The sequence below is a fragment of the Mixophyes fleayi genome, chromosome 3 (genome assembly GCF_038048845.1).
Source record: "Mixophyes fleayi isolate aMixFle1 chromosome 3, aMixFle1.hap1, whole genome shotgun sequence".
Taxonomy (NCBI): domain Eukaryota; kingdom Metazoa; phylum Chordata; class Amphibia; order Anura; family Limnodynastidae; genus Mixophyes; species Mixophyes fleayi.
In genome coordinates, this window is record NC_134404.1 from 195,352,672 (window position 1) to 195,374,800 (window position 22,129).

At 36.8% G+C, this 22,129-nt stretch overlaps 1 protein-coding gene across 1 annotated transcript; it reads left to right on the plus strand.

Annotated features, from left to right (window-relative positions):
- The first annotated feature begins 269 nt into the window (after window positions 1–269).
- Window positions 270–17,988, plus strand: LOC142144308 (amine sulfotransferase-like). The gene is made up of 7 exons (XM_075202971.1): window positions 270–363; window positions 1,040–1,212; window positions 12,585–12,805; window positions 12,981–13,107; window positions 13,925–14,019; window positions 15,727–15,907; window positions 16,390–17,988. The coding sequence occupies exons 2-7, from the start codon at window positions 1,056–1,058 to the stop codon at window positions 16,512–16,514; spliced, it is 906 nt and encodes a 301-aa protein (XP_075059072.1). The 5' UTR covers window positions 270–363; window positions 1,040–1,055; the 3' UTR covers window positions 16,515–17,988.
- Window positions 17,989–22,129: the final 4,141 nt, after the last annotated feature.

The following is a 22,129-nucleotide window of genomic DNA, read 5'->3' on the forward strand; positions in this document are numbered from 1 at the left end:
CAAATCAGACTGCAATCTATGCATGAGTCATTAAAGAGAGCAAAGCAAAAAAACAGAAGTAAATTTGATCTTGGACAAACCATGTTACAATACAATACAAGGGGTGCATTTTTTTAAAATTATTTTGCACATAAGGAAAATGCTGGCTGCTATTTGATATAGCACATGTGATAGCTTTATTTTTACATTGATATTTAAAGTTGATCTATTATGACATGCTCTACCCAAACTATAAATCTGTCCCTATAATTTAAATTTACCTCCCCCTCCAATGTAACATGGTTTTGCCAAGTTGCAAGGTTACTCCATTTTTTTGTGTTTTGTTCTCCTTCAGAGCAGAAAAGGCAGCTGTAAACAGAAAAGGTAGGTCTTATAACTAGTTTCAAAGTCACTCATAGTAAGTCAAAAGTACTGATTACTCATGCCTCTCTCTCTTTTAAAAAAATGATTTTAATATTGTGACCTGTAATCAGACAATTGTTTACAGTAGAAGCTGAAATTTGAATATGTACTCATGACTCATTTAGGAAGGGGCTGCAGACAAGACCTTTCCTAATAACCCTTACTATCATGTGTAATAAATGTAGTTAAATGTAGTTAAATGTATTCCTTAATCTGTTATATTACTCATAATTTTCTCTAAACAGTACTAAAACAAAAAATGAAAATGAAATTCACAGGCATAATACAATCTATACCTAATCAAATGTGTTAAAAGACCACTAAACTTAAATGACACAATTGCTTATATATAAAAGACCTACTGGAAATATTTACAAATACTATGCAAAAATTATATATTGACATATCTTGATATTTTTGACATTGTGGGTCTAATGTTGTGTTGGATGCAATTTACACCAAAAACGTAGGTGGAAACTGCATCCGTGAAAATTATGCAATTTGCGGTATATGATTCTTACCAGCTTGCATAATAAATTGTATAATATGCTAAAGTTATTTATTTTTGTGGTATTTATTTATTCTTATATACACCAATCTCCCCCCTCACTATTTTACTTTTGATTTTTTATTACAGGTAGCACTGCTTAAACATGGACACAGTTACTCCGGTGTTGCGTGATCCAAGTCTTTATAGATATAAAGGATATTCTTTTTTAAAGAAACTGATGCAAAAAGAGTTCATAGACTCATTGCAGGATTTTAAAATAAGAGATGATGATGTTTTTATGGTTACATTTCCAAAATCAGGTGAGTGTAATATTACCTACACAGCAAACATTGTTTAAAGCAACATATTTTGAAATATTCTCTATAGTCTACAAACAACATGTTTCTACCCAAGAAAGCATAATTGTGTGTTTAAATTGTTGCCAACTTTTCTAGTAAAATATACTACTAGCCTTGCAATTTCTGTTGTTTCTGCTCTATTGTTATCATTGGCATTTTGTGTATTGTATAAAAGGAAAAATATGCTGATCATTACACCCTCCAGTTCATTACTGGACAAAATAGACACAACACATATCAAACATATATTTTTGTCTTATAAATAATATAAATGGATGTTAGAGGAAAAATTGTATTTTTAGTTGCCTGTTCAAGGTCTGTATCTGCAGAAGAATAGTTTCCTATAAATATATATTTACCCAATGTGCCTACAGAGCATTGCTACAATACTGTAGATATGCCTATTTACTGAATGTGATCACATAGGGCCTGATTCATTAAGGATCTTAACTTAAGAAACTTCTTATTTCAGTCTCCTGGACAAAACCATGTTACAATGCAAGGGGTGCAAATTAGTATTCTGTTTTGCACATAAGTTAAATACTGACTGTTTTTCATGTAGCACACAAATACTTGATACTTTGTACACTGAAAGTTGAAGTTGATACATGTGTGCTACATGAAAAACAGTCAGTATTTAACTTATGTGCAAAACAGAATGCTAATTTGCACCCCTTGCATTGTAACATGGTTTTGTCCAGGAGACTGAAATAAGAAGTTTCTCAAATTAAAAAATCAGGCCCCTATTTACTAAGTTTGATCTTAGAAGATGGCTCTAGGTTTCAGTGAGTGCTGTGCAGAGCTGAATAGACACATGTGTTAGGTTTCATTAATTAATAAAAAAATATGCAGTAAAATACAATTAAAGTGAGATTAAAGTTTTATATGTAACACATTATGTGAAAAGCACACCAAAGAAATGCTCCTCACACAGGTTTTGCTGAACCACTTTGCTGTTTATTAAGTCTTGTCAGGAATGGCACATACAGCTTCTGCAGTAGTCTCAGCAATGACACCAAAATATTTACAAGTCCCACAAACCTACCGCTGGCTATACAGTTAGCCCTCTCTCCCCACAGCACACACCCAGCTATTTAAACTTTCTCCCAAAGCATTGCTCTAGCTGTTTTCTTAATTGATTAGACCCAGGTCCTCCACGTGTGTGTGTGTGTGTGTGTGTGTGTGTGTGTGTGTGTGTGTAAGTGTACTGAGTTAACCATCTGCATCCTCAGCCTGCAGATTCTCAGGGAAGCTGAGTCTTTCGTTTATGACTATGTGGAAAACTGCCCTTATTGCCGCAATTAGCAATATAAATTCATATCTGTAACACAAGACTTTAATGTATTCATTATGTTTTAGCTAACAAGTACAGGTATAATTATAAAGAAAATATATATCTATACATAATTGGCTCTTATCAAACTTTGTGTGTATTGTCCGATATTGTCTTTATTGTAACTTTATGTATGAATTTGGCTTTTTTTTATAAGTGAATGTTTATCCATATCTTTTTAAAGTTATCCTTATATTTATCTCAAGCATGTTTAAATTGCTCTACTGTATTAGCCTTTATCACCTCTGATGGGAGGCTATTCCAATTATCCACTACTTTCTGGGAAGTAATTTGTCCTGAAATTTCCTCTGAACCTACTTCCTTACAGTTTCAGTGAATAACCTTGTGTCTTTTCCTTTGTAGACTGTTTTCCACATGTACCTTGTTAAAACCCTCAATATATTTGAAGGACATGTTCCCCCCTTTCGCTTCTCTGCTCCAAACTATACATATTAATATCATGCTTGCCAACTCTCCTGCAAGTCTCCCGCATCCCGCAATTCCCTGGCCAAAATAACGCGATTTGCGGTGAATTGCGTCATTTTGGCCCCGCCCCGCAACAAAATGGCATTTTGGCAGTGAGGGGTGGGGCCAAATGACGCCACTGGCTGTGCCACACCCCCTCCTGCCCTCTAGTCACACCCCTCTCCTGGATTGCACTGCCTGAAAGTAGGCAAGTATGATTAAGATCCGGGTAAGTTTTGTGCTGTAGACCATGGACCATTTTAGTTGACTTCCTTTGCACAGTCATGTATTTATATCCTTCTGGAGATATGGCCTCCAGAACTGAACACAGTATTCTAGATGAGGCCGTACCAATAACCTATACAGTGGCATTATTACTTCTTTGTTTCTGCTACTGATTCCTCTCCCTATGCAACCAAGCATCTGACTTGTCTTTCTCTGTGCTTTGTTAAATTGCTTGCTTGTCTTTAAGTCTCCTGAATAGTGACTCCTAGAACTTTTCTCCTTAGTAATTTCCATTATAGTGCCATTAATACTATAATTAGCCTTTGGGTTTTTGATACCCAAGTGCATGGTTTTGCTTTTTTTTGGCATTAAACTGTAGTTGCCAAACTCCTGACCATTTCTCTAGTCTACCTAGATCAGGGTTGTCCAACCAGCGACCCGCGGGCCGCATGCGGCCCAGCCCGCCTGTAAATGTGGCCCAGCGGTTGTGGCAAGGGGGCAGCGCTGTTAATGAAAAAAATATCCTGCAAAAAAAAAAGAAAGAAAATACTTACCTTGCGGTCACGTCAGCTGGCGCTCCGACTCCCTCCCTGGTCTCCTCCTCCGTGCGGTGCTCGCAGTGAATGTCGGGGGTGATGTCATCACACCTGACATCCATTGCGTAGCACAGCACAGGGGAGTCACCCGCGCGAACTATCAGCAGCAGTGAAAGATTATCCAGTATCTTATTGTTGTTACTCTGAATTTGGACTTTCTGCACCATGCAATTATGAACTAGCTGTGTTCTCTGTATGTATCTAATATAAATATTAAGAGATGATTGTATTTTTAATATTTTAAATGTGCAGTGCTGAGTAGGGTGAAATTATCACCCACTGTTACCTTCATCGGAGGCTGCTCCATGAGCCATTTTTCCCGCCACCCTATCTTTAAATCTCTGTAGATTTCTATTAGTCCTCCTGATGCTACCTATATCGTTGACCATTTCAAACTGGTCACTAAAAAAAATGATTCCTGGGTGCAGAAAGAGAGGAAAAAAAAATTGTTGGCATTTAATTCCCCGAACCCCACTAAGGGGCAGATGCAGGTAAGTTAAATTGCAGCTGGTAATGGGACTACTGCTTTAATCATGATTCTGCAACAGGTTTCCTAACTCTTACTAACTTCATTTCCAAATAAGTTTAATATGTTAACTATGTTTTCTATGTTTTTTTGGATGATCAGCTATCGTTAGTGTTAGTGTATTTTATGTGCGGCCCAAACCAACTCGTCGTCTTCCAATGTGGCCCAGGGAAGCTAAAAGGTTGGACACCCCTGACCTAGATCATCAATCATTTGTTTTACTCCTCCTGGAGTGTCCACCCTGATGCATATCTGTTATGATTCCTAGTAACCTCAGCAAGCAGCCACGGAAGGATAATACAAATGTCTTTATTCCAGCAAAATATATGAACAGGGATTCAGTTCCAGGAACATGCAGGTTTTCATAAACAGGTATAATGAACAGGTATGGCAGGAAGGTACACAGAAATGAATATTTCCAGGAACATGCAGGTTTTCATAAACAGGTATAATAGTTTTTACCCCAGTCCAGAAGGCACAAGGCTGTCCAGGAAAGTAGATAGAGTCCAGGGATATTGTGAAATAGCATACAGCGGTGGTGAAGTCCAGGCAAAAAGGTCAGGGCTGGCGGCAAACAACAAATCCAGGAAACAGGCAGAGATCGAGGTCATAAGCAATACAGCAGAGTCCAGTACACGGTCCAAGGTCATACACAGCAAGATCAATCCAAAGGCAGAGAAGGGGAACTGAGCAGGAACAAACGGGAACACACGCAGCAACCAGGTATACAAGGATGAACTGCTCAGAGCACAGCTTGAGGCAGGTACTTAAGGCAGTGCCACAGGTGCAGTTCCAATTAAGTCTCAGGTAAGAAAATTAACTCCTTCAAGTATGTTGCAGAGTTCAGGAACAGAACAGCAGCACCTCTGGTGGTATGAGGTACTGCTGCTAGGTACAAATGATAGACAGAGTTGTAACAATATCTTAGTGTCATTTGCAAAAAGGCATACTTTCTCTTCATTAAATTTTCAAAGTCACCAGTAAAGATATTAAAAATCACTGGTCCAAGTACAGATCCCTGCGGTACTCCACTGGTAACCTTTCTCTCCTTTGCACAACACTCTTCTTTCAATCCTGTAATCAAGATCTTATCCATTAAACCATCCCAAGCTTTCAAGTTTATTTAACAGTCTGTGTGGGACAGTGTCAAAAGCCTTACTAAAATCTAGATAGGATACATTTATGGCCCACCCTTGATCTATTACTTTAGTCACCCAGTCATAAAAGGCAATAAGATTTCTTTGACACAATCTCCCCCCTATAACTTCATACTGTTTGGGATCCTGTAAATTGCTGGATTGGAGATATTCTACAACTTTTCTTTTAAGAGTTTTTTACAGCAATTTCCCTATTACTGATGTAAGGCTCACTGGTCTGTAGTTGCTGGCCACTTCCTTGCTTCCACTTTTGTGCAGTTGAACTGCATCCACTCTTTTCCAGTCCTCTGGAATTACTCCTGTAGCTAGTGAATGGTTGAATAATTCTTTTAATGGTGTTACCAGCACTCCTTTTAGTTGTTTTAGTATCATTTGATGTATCCCATCTGGCTCCAATGATTTATCCACTTTCAGTTTTGAGAGTTTCGTTAGAACATTCTCCTCTGTAAATGTACTTGTATCTATCTAATTTTTTTCAATAAACTTGCAACTTAACTTCGGCCCCTTTTCCTCGCTTTCTGTAATGAATTCTGAGCAAAAATAAATATAATTTGCATATTCCTAGACAATGTAGAAGATGCAGAATAGATTACAATTATTAAGCCACCTAGCAGTTGATATAACCTTTACCTTATTGCCCTTACCGAGAGTTATCTTGCCTTAATAAATAATGACACATAACACCTGTTTGTTGAATGAAAGGTCATAATTTTATTGAAAATTAAATGAAAGTGGTGGCAACTAAAAGCAAGACCAATCATCTATCAGCCATTCCAAGTCCAGAATTATAGCAAAATAAAATATTATGACTCTATTAGGTGGTGGAGCCCAACTCTACCCATATTGGCTCACTAGCTGGGGCCGGTGCGACCAGGCACTATATAATAAATGGCGATCATGATGATGATGACCTAAACCCTTCATGGAAGTAAAAGCAGTGCAAAACAAACAGTGCAAACCACATAAATAACATTATGGCTCGGGTGGGCGGGTAACTTTCCAGATGGGATGAGAAAGAAACTAAACACTTCACTTTCTTATAAGCCTTCCCTAGCTTAGCCCCTCCCTAGACACCTATACTCATTGGCTAATGATTCATAACAAATTTATGTAAAGTTAACTTGCCAAGCTCAAATCTTTTTCTTCGTATTTTACAAACAAGGCGTTTATGTTTTTTCGGGCCAATTCCTGCCCTCTGTTATCCATTTAATTGTAATTATAATATATATAGAAATAGACTGAAAAAGCCTGTGCATTGTTCTTTGTTCTAGAATAAGATACGTAATATGTAAGTAATTTATAGTGTAAGTCTTAAATATAGTTTTAATGGCACATACATTTCACTTTTTACACTTAGATTGAATACTGCTGCCATCTAGTGTTTAAAGTTAGTATTGTATCTGAATAATTTCTGAAATACCCCACCTTTCAAGCACCTGCTGTTAAACCTATAAATTGATTGAGCAACTTTCCTTTCTGTTTTGTTTGTCTAAGAGTCATGCACTGGTATCAGTAGCTGATGGTGAGTGCTGATACTATACTGCCATTTGCAGGTTCTTGGGGTACCTCTTGTTAAGTTAGCGTTCGATTGAAAAACACATATCATCATCATCATTTATTTATATAGCGCCACTACAAACTTCACACAGATAAGGCCATACTCGGGAATCAAACTCATGACCCCAGTGCTGTGAGGCAGAAGTGCTAACCACTAGGCCACTGTGCTGCCCATATATATATATATATATATATATATATATATATATATATATATATATATATATATATATATATATATATATATATATATATATATATATATATATATATATATATATATATGATCCAAAAATAGGGACTTTCGCTGATTAGAGTTAGGATCACCCTATTAAAAGAAAAGCAGTGAAGTGGCATGTGGCTTATCATGTATTTGCAAATGTGCTTAACTAAGAATTCTGCATATTTCTGTACAAGTAGATAGCAGCTTTGTTACTGGTAAACAGCGATGTGCTGAGGGATTTTCTCTGTATTTGCTCCTTTCACCATAACCCCACCGTTTCAAGCACCTGCTGTTCCCCTATAAATTCATTGAGCAACTTTTCTTCCTGTTTTCTGTTTTATTTGAGAAACTCTTTAAAGACGGCAAAGTAAGGAGTTCATTGGAATGTCTGTAGAGAACAAAGAGACATATTTACAGTCTTCTTTATGTGAAGACTATATGGACAATGATGCATACTCCAATCTTAGCTAGAATTGGAATGTTTATGTGCATTCAATTCTGTTTGTATGCTAACTTTAATTACCAAAGTTAAGTAACTATACTTTTTCTACTGTACATTATCTGTTGGTTGTTATTCTTGCTTGGGAATAGTATTCCTTAATTGTAAACTTGATAACCTGATATGAGATTGAGAGCACTAGTGAACATACTGCGATGGACAATTAACCAAGTTTGACACTATTAGGTTGAATTGCCAGGAGAGAGCAGAGACAGGCTATTGAAGTGACTGGAGTCAGGGTACATGTGTACAGAGTTGCCTGTCTGTATGGAGACAAATCAGGTGACCAAGGTAAACAAGCATCAGCTTTAATATACGCCTGTGCATCAGTATCTAATTTATTTATTGCCTGAAACTAATGTAAAGTGATGGAACAGTAAATAAATAAGTGTTTCTTCAAGAAATGGTCTGGCGCCCATTCTTCTAACGTCTGTATTTGTACTGCACCACTACACTTGTGTAACCTCAACTACTGAACTCTTTACTAAACTTGCTTGATTGCACCTTAAACCTTACAGAGCCTTAGAAAGGGGAAGTGAGATCTGAGCTAGGCCTGGAATAGAGATGCACAAACCAGCTGCAATCTGTATCTTGAACCAGTGTACCAGATGGGCCAACAGTATTGGGCGTACTATGTCTGACTATCCTTGGGAACCCTACCCCAAACAAAGGTTTCCTAAAGAATTATTGCCCGCCAACATTTTATACTGCTTTTGATAATAATGAATTATAAAATGGAATGTCTGCCAATGTGAACTGCTGTAAAGGAGAACAGTATATAAATCAGCAATGGACTTTGACTGTATGGGATTTAGGGGAGTTAGGAGAGAGTACCCCAAGATGTACAGGTAGTTAAGCTGTTCCTTCGAGTCAGGTGCAAGCAATGGAGAGGGCCAGTGAAGGACTCTACATTGACTTCCATTCAGAAAACAGGGCAAGCTGAAAAAGGTTGTAAATTTGTGCACTGTTAAGAGGAAGAGCAAATCTAGGTAAGGAGAATACCTTTCACTGTCCCTGAAAGTAAGAGGGAGTACTGCTTTGAAAGTGACCCCATGTCTGGCTAATATTGCATCCTATCCCATCATCACTGGGACAGTCAAAGGCAATCTGGAAGTAGAGTCAGTTTGGGATAAGAGTCCACAAAAACTCTACATGTTGGGGGGAGAAAAGGAGTTAAGTCTACCAAAATATTGTAAAGTTTTATAAGTCAGAGGCTTTGAAAAATCTGCAAAGCAGCTTTCTGGGAATTCACTGAACAGAGAACTTACCCTATGTGAGAGGGTGGGAGTAGGAGTTTCCTGCAAGAAGAATGATGCTATTCTGCATTCACAAAATGAGAGAGAAGATCATTGCATAAATATGGTAAAATGAAAGTCATTATGGACCATACTACTGACTGTATGCTGTATAGGTTGGTGGAGGTTTGAAATCAGGAGCATAAGACTATGCAAGTCCCTTCATGAGACAGCTGGATGCCTAGTTGCTGGCACACAAAGTGCCAGGGATGTCAGATGCCCTCACTTGTCTCCAAATGATGAGAGTATGGTCCACTTATAGTGCACAGCCAACTTACAACCACCAGCATGAGAGGGAATAGACAAGACAAACGGTATGAGCTGTTTAAAACAGATAATAAGCCTGTATATTCATCAGGAAGCCCAACCTAGTAATGGAGAAAGCTCACCAGATGTGGTGATGGAGGAGGATGTTAGCACTGATGATGCTTTATCTGCCATAATAGAGAAGCATGGGAGAATGTTTGTCAGTGAGTGTAGCCAAGCACCAACTGAAAGAGCACAGAATCTGAGATGTCTGGGTGCGCACTCTCTGGACTCAAGGTTGCAACCATTTTTTCAGGTTTCTAAAGAGCTGTAAGTCTTACAATGAAGATCTGAATGGTGGTATGCCAATCTGCAGTGCTATCCTTTCATTAAGCAGACCAGGGCAGGTAATGAGAGTGGCAGTCAGCACTTGCTTGGGTTTTGAGTACCCACAGTATTAGAGTGGGCTTTTGATGAAGTGCAGAAGAATCAGAACTCCTGGGTCAAAGCTGTAGTAATGGAGAATTCCCTGGCAAGAGGGAGAATTCCTCTCAACTGTGATCATGATAGCCAGTTTACATGGGAAGTGAGAAAATGGTTCAAGTTCAGAACCCTGAAGCATGAAGTTCTCTTAGTCACTGACCACAGCTGAGAAGCTAGATAGTTTGAATACAGGACTGAATGTCAAATGAGGAAGCATCGTTGTACCCACCACATCTCCTAGACTCCTGATCCATGTGAAAAGATACTGTCATCTTCTTGTATTGGATTTAACTTCCTTATTACAGATAGGGAGCTTGATAACCACAGAGCTCTTCTAACCCTGGACAATGATTATCTGTGTATCTGTTGGTTCATGCCTTTGGGAGACTGTACTTTGACACTAGGGATATTTTGACACTAGTGGGTTGACTTGCCCAACAGACTGACCACAGCCAGGGTACATGTGATCTGAGTTGCCCACCTGTATGGAGAGATAGAGAGATGAGACAGTGTAGATTTCAACAGACAGATGGATACTACCCATTGCATGGTAGTGTCTGCTCTGATATAGATCTGTATAACACTGTTTAATTTATTTGACTGCATCTAAGTGAAGTGATGTAGCAATGAATAAAATAGTGTTATTTCATCAAGAGATGTTTTGACTCCAATTCTTCTGTACTCTATGTTTGTATAGTGGCACTACACCTGTGTCACCTCGACTGCTGAACTCCTTTTACACTGGAAATTCCACAGAGGCTATAAAAAAGAAGAGATATTTGAGCTAGGTCTTGAGTATAAATGCTATTTCTGGCCACCAACTGTTTGCTGAACCAATTATTTGAATGGGTACAAAGATTGGAAAATTCACCCGAGTTTCTCAAAATTGAGATAGATTTTTAAAAAATCAAGCTAAATTCAAACAAGTTGAACTGATTCAACCACAGTTTAAAATAATTAATGAATCAGGTTCTGATTTTTGATATAAAAAATACAAAAAGATGTCCTCTGCGTACAAATGATATTCAAACCGAAATGATCAACTTAAATCATCCAATGAGAGAGTGTTTACTATATACAATGAGAATAGTAAAGTATCCTTATCAAAGCCCGATTAAGATACCATGGTTCCATAGGCAAGATACATATTCTGGGCCTTAACCCCCTTTGACCTGTCCCTGCAAAAATGCCTTTTCCTAGACAACTGACACCAAGGTTTAAAAAGCACATCCCTGCTTACACATGAAAAAGAAAAATATATAGTTAGTATGATAATGCTCAGTACAAACACAGCCAGCAAGTACTCTTTGCTAGTTACAAATGTTAAGGTAGTTATCTCTCGAAGGCAATGATTTCTGTCAATAAAATTAAGAAAAGCAAAATAGGTGCATTCCATGAACGAGGAAATAATTAAGAAGAGTCAAGGCACTTCTGTGACTTCTTCCCCCAATTAAAGTGCAACAATTACATGAACATACTCTTCCTATACTTGCCTCACACTTCCTCTTCCTCGTTCTGCCTCTCTAAGTGTAAAAAGTGAAATATGCGGTCATATCTGTTATGTCATGTCATATATGTATTTGTTGTGCACATAGGCAGTATGGAAAACTGTTTTTGCAACAATAAGTTATGTATGCCTAAATCTACATGAGCCCCAGTGTGCGGAATGATCTAACTCCAGCTGCCTGAACACAGCAAGGTTATTTTGTTTTAATCAATTTTAACTAAGCAAAGGTTATTTAAATAATATAGTGTTATGCCTAAATTTAGCTTCTGAAACTTATAACACTAATTTTAAATTCTTAGTTAAATTTGAACATACTTACCAACTTTTTTAAGTTGGTGTCCGGGAGACTCTCTGTAGCAGGTGGGCGTGCGGGGGACGGGGCGCCAAAATTGCGTCATTTTGGCCCCGCCCCCACGAGGTAATGACGCAAATCGCGTCATTTGACAGCGGGGGGCGAGGCTAAACGCCGCGATTTACCGGGAATCGCGGCGTTTGGGATCTAATTCTGCCCACCTCACTAGGAAGTGGGGCACTTCCTAGTGAAGTGGGCAGAATTCGGGAGATTGCCACACTCGCCCGGGAGTCTGGGAGACTCTCGCTTAAATTTGAAGCGCCGCTTTAAATTTAAGCGCTGAAGACGCTGAACTCGCCGGAGTTGAAGAATCCGGAGGTTCATACATTTACCCCCTGGTTTTAGATTCTGGAAGGAAATTTGCATGGACATCTGGCATTAGGTTCAGCAATGAATTTTGTGATAACCTTTGGTATTCTTCTGATTATCAAATCAAATCCTGGATCCAGTGCATTCCTAATACATTGTATTGTAAATATGTTTTCACTATATTGTCCTAGTGAGAAATATAAATATTCGTCCACCATGCCCATTTGTAAGTGTAAACAAGAGACATACAGATGCAAACAGATATCACTATGGCATATCATAGAATAATGTAAAGTGGCAAAGGACTTTCTACATGATATAGCCTACAGATGAAGCAAATAAATTGACATTTAACACATCACATTAATTCATTGATGTCAATGTAAAGTTTGCTACACCTGTATGCTCTATCTGAGCAGTATATAGTGATACAAAATCCAGACAACCAGGTACAGACAAGTCATCAGAGTAAATGATTTTATTTGTTAGAAATGGACAGTATAATAGTACATGCATTATTAAATTAAAACATTTTTCTTTATATTCCAATTATATTAAAGGAACCATTTGGATGCAGCAAATTTTAAGTTTAATCTGCAGTGAAGGGCACCGAAACGGCACAGAACAAATTGATACTACTGAAAGAGTGCCATGGATTGATATTCCTTTGATGAAAAAGGATGTAAATGATGATCATGACAGTCGGCCCTCACCTCGTCTATTTATATCACATTTATCATATATATTTGTTCCACAAGGACTAAGAAATAAAAAAGCAAAGGTAACAACAATAAAAATAACAAAAGTAGATTTTATGTTTCCATCAAAATGCAAGAGTGACACAATGCAAAGAATTGCTCGTACTCTGATTTGCTAATCTCCTTTTTAACAAATAATCAAATCAGCCATTAAGCAGGAAATGACATTATCATAAACCAAGATATTTTCTTATTAAGGTTATCTATGTGATGAGAAATCCAAAGGATGTCATGAAATCCCTATACCATTTTGAAGCTATTGCAGTCCATACTCAGAAGTCACCAGATTTTGCCCATTTATTTGAGAAGTTTTTAGCTGGAGATGGTAAATACTACATGTTCTCTATATTTACACTTAGTACATGAGTTACTAAATAAATTGTTCCCCTGTCCCAGCATCATACAAATCTTGACTTCTACAGCTGTAATCTATTTTACTGTAAGATAAATATCAATGCTATTTTTTCTTCTTGTAACATAAACAAAGCTGTTTGCCCAGTAATGGAGCTAATCAGAAGGGAAATAGATGCTTTGTATCGCTGTTGCAGAGGTAACTATATAGTATGAGAGTGAGTGGCATAGCAAACGATCTATGCTGAACATAAGTGATAGCTGCCTAACAGTGGAAGAACTCCACCAGGTAAGACTCCTCAGCACCCAATAAACTCCCATATGTAAACTTTGCACTAACACCACCTACCTTTAGAACACATTTCAATGCAAGAGGTCTCACTTAGGCAACCTACCCAGCAAAGATAGGCAACTTGTGGCTCTGAGGGTATTGGTTGTCCAAGCTTGAATCCCCATACAAACACAAAAAATAATTCTAACAGAATAAGCTGATTCATATTCAATCTTCTAATTCAATGAATAGAACAATCTAAATACGATATCCATGCCATTGCTTAATTATAATCATTCAGTCTGTCCACGCACACAGAGATACAATTGTTTTCAAATTCTGACTGTTTAAAACTAACTTGAAATCAAACTCATTATCTTTTTGTTCCATCATGTGACAACTGTAATGATCATTGTATGGGGTTGTGTTTGTGTGGTTACCTTATTGCAGTCCTGAATAATATCACACCATATAGTCCAAGTGGAGAATCAAACTTTTATTTATAATTTGCATTCCATAGTTCTTGCTGGCAGTTGGTTTGATCATGTTCGAGGATGGTACACTCATAAGGATGATTTCAATATCCTTTTCGTAAAGTATGAAGACATGATCAAGGTAAAGTTTAGTTTTCTATTTGTTAGGATTTTTGGCTTCTATATATTTTAATTGTGGTAAAATCAATTCTATATAGCAATATGTCCACATATATGCTATAATAGGCTGATTATTTTTTTTTTAAATGGTGTAATGCAGTATTGTCTGTGGAGGATGTCAGGTATGATTAGGGGTCCCAAAATGGCCCTGTTGGTCATATTCAACCTGAAAGCCACTATTGAAAGAGTCATGATTTAGAAAACTACCATGGCAGTAAAGGAAAAATGAAAACATGTATTAGACTTAAAGTAAACAATATTATAAGAAATGTGCTTCTCCATGGTGGCACAACATAGAAATTTTTGGAGATTTAAAAATCTAGGGCCTGATTCATTAAGGATCTTAAATGAGGAGGATTCTTATTTCAGTCTCCTGTTACAATGCAAGGGGTGCAAATGAGTGTTCTGTTTTGCACATAAGTTAAATACTGCCTGTTTTTTTGTGTAACACACACATACTTGATAGCTTATTTGTACACTGAAATTTAAAGTTGATATGTGTGTGTTACATGAAAAAACAGTCAGTATTTAACTTATGTGCAAAACAGAACACTCATTTGCACCCCTTCCAATATAACATGGTTTTGTCCAGGAGACTTAAATAAGAATCCTCTTCATTTAAGATCCTTAATGAATCAGCCCCCTATTTCTCAATTTCTATATAAAACAGTGTTACAACAAGGCAAATCCTTATCTAGGTAAACCTTTTCTAATTTATGAAAATATCTATTCTGAGAATCAAACACGACAACAGTAAAACAATTGCCAATTTGCCATGGGGGATGAGAGATTGTTTCTTCATAATTTAGTAGATTGAAATAACTCCATATACTAGTCATGTTACTTATATAATTTACAAATTAAAATATATAACTCACACATGACAACTTTGGTAGATAATTTAATAGCCTGACTTACCTGTTTTGATAGTGGAACAGCAAAAAGGGGAAGTGAGATCTGAGCTAGGCCTGTAAATAATTTTTTAATTTAAATTTAAAAAAAATGTAAAAAAAAATAATTGTTAAATCTCCAAAAATGTCCATGGTTTGTTACCGTGGAAAAGCATATTTCTTACAATATTGTTTACTTTAAGTCTACTACATGTTTTCATTTTTCCTTTACTGATATAATAGATATCACCCCCTTGTACAGTAACTTGCAGAGTCCTTGTTTTGAAACCTTCATTAATAACCTTTTTATTTTGACCAGTCATATATTTATATGTTATTGCTTAGGTTTCTACACTTTGGTATGCAATTAAGATTTTATACCATCAGTGGTATATTGAAATTAAATAAACGCTAAACAATGAATATGACCATTAAATACAGACTTGGTAAAATCTACCTACATTTAAAACAAAAAGGATAAATATAAATTGAAATAATACCAATTATGTAAGCACATATGTCCACATCCAAAATTAACTGTTGCATGGTACCCCCATAAAGCCCTCAATTGTCTCCAAATTATAAGCCAATAATATAATGAAGCCAATAGAAGTTGTTCAAGAAATGTGTTTTTAAGTTCAATAAAGTTAAGAAATAAAAGGTAAAATGTATTTGTACATTTCCATCAACATCTGTCATAACTGTATAATATTAAATATTGTAATAAATATTAATAACTAATTTGTTTTCTAAATATATTTTTGGAAAATATGTTGCAGGATCTACGTTCTGTTGTCAAACAAATCTCTACATTTTTGGGGAAAGAGTTAGATGATGAGTCTTTGGATATTGTGGTAAAGCGAGCAACATTCAACAAAATGCAAAATGATCCTCTTGCAAATAAAGAAAATTTATCAGTAGACTTTCTAAATCTGCAAAATGGGAAATTTATGCGCAAAGGTATAACATTTACATATATACAAATGCATAATGCAGCTTCTTTATGGTGTTTCAGTGCTGAATGACAGTGAAAGTCACTCGCTGATAATTACATTAAAAAATTGGCTTAAAGTATAATTGTCTTTAACTTATTTTCTGTTGTGGGTGGAGTTCCATCAGTTATACTTTACCATATAATGCTATTTACTTGGGAACCAGAATTTCACCGTATCTGACAGGTCCCTCAAGGTCTGCCATAGTCATCTGATTCTTTACTGACTTCTGCCATGGTCGGCTTTTTTCATTTTGGTGTGTAGCCTAATTTATCCCAAACTTCAGTCTGTGAATATAGTGAGATATGCTATTGAATTAGAGCTCAGCACTTAGAGGAAGTTGCATATCAGTAAAGAAATGGTTATATCACATATCAGGTGATAGCTGTTTAGTAAAGCATGGCTATTATCCATTTATAATAAAGTGTAAGTATATGGATATCTTTGCAGGTACAATTGGAGACTGGAAAAATATATTTACTGTGGCACAGAGTGAAGCATTTGACAAAATATTTCTGGAGAAGATGGGAGATTTGCCAATAAACTTTACCTGGGACATTGCTGAAGAAAAATGAATTGATAATTGCAATATTTGAAGGAAACATTGATTTATTGTTGAACATTATGATAACAAAAGAAGTTAGACGCTAACTTGGGACATTGTTGAAGAAAAATGAAATGATAATTACAATATTTGAAGGGAAAAATCATTTATTACATATTATAATAGCAAAATAATATTTTTCTAGATTTAGAGATGATTAAAGGCTTATGAATTGTCTAGCAATAAAACTTATTTAGAAATGTTTAAAAAAAAAACAATTACCATTCTTCACGTGTTTTGCTTCACATATGACACCATATATACGTCACATAGCAACATCTATTCCCAAGATGTTAACAGCAATTTAATCTAGATACATTGCAATAGTTCCCTATATCTAAAATAAGAAACAGAAAGAAGAGTGTAACATGATCAGACTGTAGGATACAGCCATAAGAAATGCATTTAGCCTTTTAGAATCTGGGGATTCATTTTGAGTCCAGCAATGCTCTCTAATGTGGCAAGAGAAGAGAATTGTTGTTCGTAGTAATCATGTGGAATACCTGGTATGATTTTATGAAGTTTTAGTGATAGAGTTGTGTGTTTTAAGATATACAATACATTCAATAACAGCAACAGCAGAAGGTACTGTTAATGCATCTAGATGTTAAGCAACATAAGGTACATTTTTTTTTTATTTGTAGCCAATGTGAAGTGAGGAACCCACATTGCTTCAATAGTTGCCCATAATCATGTACTACACCACTAAATGCATACCGAGAATATGTGTAAATGCTTACAGTAGAAAGATGGTACATGTTCATTTTCTATTGCTTCATACTGTGAACAGACAGCATATCCTATAACTAATGTCCATTTGAGATTTCTAAGACAAGACCCATGTACACAGAATATAGGGATATGTAAATGCAACTGGTATAGAAAGTTTTGCTGTTAGTAGAAGCACTTCTCAGCTCTCTCTTATAAGGTAAAGATAAGAGGGAAGCAGGGTTTAGCACTGGAACCTGATGACAGTTATGCTTTCAGAAGACACTATAAGAATTTCATATTTGATCAGTTTGACCTGGGACATATACTTTTTCTTTGTTTGTAACATAAACGCAGCTTACGTGAGCAGGGAATCCAAAACAAGAGGCGCTTAAGATTGACTACTGACTACTTTCTACAACATACAAATAAGATTGTTTAGTCGCACTAGTATAAGTCTTGGACTGTTCACACTTCAAGAGTTTTTCACTTATTATATCTTGTCTTCATTTGTGTTAACCAATTTTTATATAATCTTTTATATTAGGTAAAGGTGCAACCAACCAGTTTGTAACAGTATCAACAGAACAAAGCAAAAAAAGACAGAATACTGGATAATTTGGTGCACTGGAACAGTCCCAAATACATTATTTCATGTGCTATTTTTCATATCCAACAGATTTCAATAAAATATAACTTTATTAGTCACATTATTAAAGTGTTAAAAACAGCAAAATATGTGTGAAATTAAATAAAAATAAATGTGATTTAAAATACTGACTGTGACTTTCGATCTCTTTATTTCTATTTCAATAGGTTATATTCCTCATGTATTCACTATAGTAAGGTAGGAAAAATAAGCATCCACTCATAATTGACTAGATATTAAATCAATACTTGTCCTTTGCATAGTAACTGCTCTCCCAACAGTCGCTCCTAATGTTGTACAGATCCCTCCCTCATTCAACTCCGCTGACTATCATATAGCTTATGTAGTATATCTCCTACTTATAAAGTTGATGGGAGTGATTTGCTAACTTCCTAGTAATTGGCTAACTTTGGGTTCGGGCATAACTAGTGCAATAGGTATCAGTTGATATAGATCAGTCACATGCAGTAAAGCCAACGCGCGTTTCTCTGCCCCCAGCTTTTTCTAGGCAAGCCAATTGTAGCTCAAAACAAGGTTTTTAAACTAGTAAGAACCAATCAGCTATTTTATAAATGATTTTTTTTTATTGGATATCACCACTATCAATATTTAACCCCTGTCATTGCTGGTTTCTTATTTATATCTAGCACGATAAATGAGTTTATCCCTGATGGATGTAATTTACAAAATGGGAAAATAATAATATACAAACAGGATCGTGAACATGCTATCAATGTATAGATCACATATTTTGATAGTCCTAAAATGTCATATTTAGACATAGATCGATCTTTTCTATAAAACAGAGTATTATAAAAAAATTCAATGGGATTTTATATTGTAGAACATAAATTATATATCATGAAATATGATCTTTTATTAAGAGCAGAGATCAAATGCGGTTTTATATTGATATTCTACCTCTGAGATTACAATAATACATGATTATTTCCTAAACTCGTATCTCCCCTCAGATTTCTATGTATATCATATATCAATCTGTTAAAACATATAAAGGATGAGGGTGTCAAGTTATTTTTCTAGATAATCAATGTTCTAGAAAGTATTGTGCTCTAAATACAAGAACTGTAGGATATTTTGTGGAGTTTATATAAAGTTATCAAGCAACAGCCTTGCATCATAGTACCAGTATACATAGGATCAGAATTCCCTCTCTATGTATCTGATACCCATAACACTGTAGGAAAAATGGGCACAGCCACATTCAACAGGTTGGTTAAAAAATGATGACTGCTCCAGTGGGTTCTGGTCACACATGTTTGTATTGTATTCTTACCAGCAGGGCTGCCGAGATGGGGGGAGCGGGTACTAATTACCCGAGCCTGGGCATGCCAGGGGGCCGGCCCGTGCCCTTGCTCCAAGTAATTTTTTTCTTATTTATATATAAAAAAAAAAATTATTGTTTTTTGCGGCGGGGGGGGGGGGGGGGGGGGGTCTTCTCTGCTCCATTCCATTCAGACTGAATGCTGGGCGTGACGGCATTCAGTCTGAATAGTGCAGAGAGGAGCAGAGAAGACCAAAACAGAGGAAAGATGAAAAGAAAAAGGTAAGTGAATTCAGAGCCTAGTGATTTTGATGTGTTAGCCACGCCCCAATGGCACATTTGCATGCCCCCAAATGCATGACCACACCTCCATTTTTTTTTTTAGCATACTCGATTATAAGGGGGGCCCCATGAATTTGTGGTACCGGGGCCCTGAATTCCTCTTGGCAGCCCCTGCTTACAAGACAGTAGCTGTTCATCAGAATCAAGTTCTTGCATGGCACAGTTTGAAATCAAAATTGTTTTACAGAGAATCTGGGGATAAAGAGATGGCTGAATGTAGATCATCACAAGTCGAGTCAGTTAAATTTAAGGAACATTTCAATTGTATCCCTTGTAAGGGATAGGATAGTCTACTAATCTGATTGTCATTATGAGATTTAATAATCAAGAGAATAAGATTTTCAAAGGGGCTATAAGGAACATTATCAATCGGTATTACCTGTTCCATCCAGAGTGAATCTTGAGCCCATTTTGAATGTATTACGGTCTCCCCTCTTCGAGGGTAAATTAGTTCAAAGTCCCCCTAAGAGATATTTTGCCAAAAAATGTTTATTAACCTTGTTTATTAATTGCTAGAATGCTATTAGTTATTCCCTGATTACACAGAGTATAGTTATATTACAATCATATACCCTAGGTTCCCAAACTGTGCGCCATGGCTCCCAGGGGTGCCGCAGCGCTGTCACAGGGGTGCCGTGGACAGAAAGAGAAAAAAAAACAACTTACCAATCCGACGGCGCTCTGGAACCAGCGTCCTCCTCCCTCCTCACTGAATGTCAGGTGTGACCAACATTCAGTGACAAGAGGTAGGAGAGAGGAGGATGCTGGGTCCCGGGCACCGCCGGATTGGCAAGTTGTTATTTTTTTTTCTCTTCCAGGCCATGGCGGGATGCAGAGGGGGCACAGAGAGTGTGGCGATGATGCAGAGGGGGCACAGAGAGTGTGGCGATGATGCAGAGGGGGCACAGAGAGTGTGGCGATGATGCAGAGGGGGCACAGTGTGAGGTAGCTGTAAATATTCTTTGACAGAAATATAATTGAAAAAAAATATATAAAAATATTATTTTCCCTTGGATTTATGTGTATTTTTGCATGCAACTAAATAAGCATTTCTGTCCTTACCTAAGTACTTATTACGTCTTTTGACCCAACTACTTATAAAATGGGACTGCTCGGTAATTATTTTGGAGGGGTGACTTGAAAAAATTATGGAGACTCTAAGGGTGCCGCGAACTGCAAATGTTTGGGAACCACTGCCATATACTGTTTTCCGGAACTTGCCTGGATAATCCCTAAATGGATGGATCACAAATGGGGTTTAATCTAGTCTTAACATTAAATTCACATTACTCTAGTGGTGTAAAATTAGATTGTTACGTGAGTATAATAAATAAGAACCTATTGTTATGTTCATCTTTTCGCTACCAATAAATATTGTCCGCTGTATATTAAAAAGCAAAGTTTGGTAAGCATAAGCATGCGCCTGCCAGCACTGACACAAGCTTCTATGAGAACTCTCTGGGGTCCAAAAATCAGAGCTCAACAATTTATACACATTACAGTTGTAAAAGTAGTTACATCACAGAGATATACAGTTACAGTTGTAAGTTACAGTTCATAGGTCAAAGGTTCTTGCACTCTCAGGCACTCAATGTGGCATTGGCAGAGACGGATTTATACCTCATGGGGCCCTAGGCAAGATACTGGTTTGGGGCCCCTCCCTGAAAAAATCCACAGCACTATAGTTTTTTAGCATAACATATACCCCTATTCAGGGGCTGGCTGGTAGACTTTAGCCCAGGAGGGCAAGCTCATAGCACTAGCGCATAAATAGCGGCCCATTTTTAAAGGGTGGTCATACCGCCGGCCCTTGGAGGGCCCTCTGGGGACCTCTTTGCCCTAGGCAATCGCCTAGGTTGCTTAGTGGTAAATCCGGCCCTGGGCATTGGTGAATTCCTCTGGTCATTGTTCTTCAAACTGCCAGGTGTCTTTTCCTCAGGCTCTCGCCTCTAGACTTGTACAAACTGGTTTTTATGACCGCTGTGTACTGATTATTTGGGGTATGAAATAGTGATATTATTTATAACTAGCGTTCGCACACAAGTTACACAGGAAACTTTCTCATAAAATTGTGAGCAGATTGATACCAAACTCAATGCAATTCAAATGTCAGAAACATTTAGCTTTTTTCCCCACATTATAATTTATATGAAAAAGAATGTAAAATACATTTTACTGATAAAGAAAATGTGGATTGGAACCTTAATAAATATATATTATTTACAAGTGTAAGTGTGTATTATGAATCCATGCGATTGCATCACAACATGTGGCGTACCAATCGCAATTGCACGGTAAAACAAAATTAATTAATTTGGTTTACTTCATCCAATTATTTGACTTCCACACTATGAAAAACACTCGGCAGTAAAAGGGGAGGCTCAGGTATTGTTGGCAATATAAAACATACAAAAAAATATATACATGAAAATGTCTAAATTCACACATATGAAAGAGATACAAATACACCACCTTAAAATTGAGAACAGTAAACTTGACCAAAGACTAAGAAAATGTGCTATTTTATAATGGCTCCTGTATTAGTCCCCAGTTACTTTGAAGGTGGTAATATTCACCAACCCTCTTTTGAGTAAAGAGCATT

Excerpts from the sequence above, each read along its gene's own strand:
- LOC142144308 (XM_075202971.1), top strand. The coding sequence starts at position 1,056 with ATGGACACAGTTACTCCGGTGTTGCGTGATCCAAGTCTTTATAGATAT. Across the intron at positions 12,806-12,980 it reads TAAGAAATAAAAAAGCAAAG|GTTATCTATGTGATGAGAAA; the intron begins GTAACAACAATA and ends TTTCTTATTAAG. Across the intron at positions 14,020-15,726 it reads AGTATGAAGACATGATCAAG|GATCTACGTTCTGTTGTCAA; the intron begins GTAAAGTTTAGT and ends AATATGTTGCAG.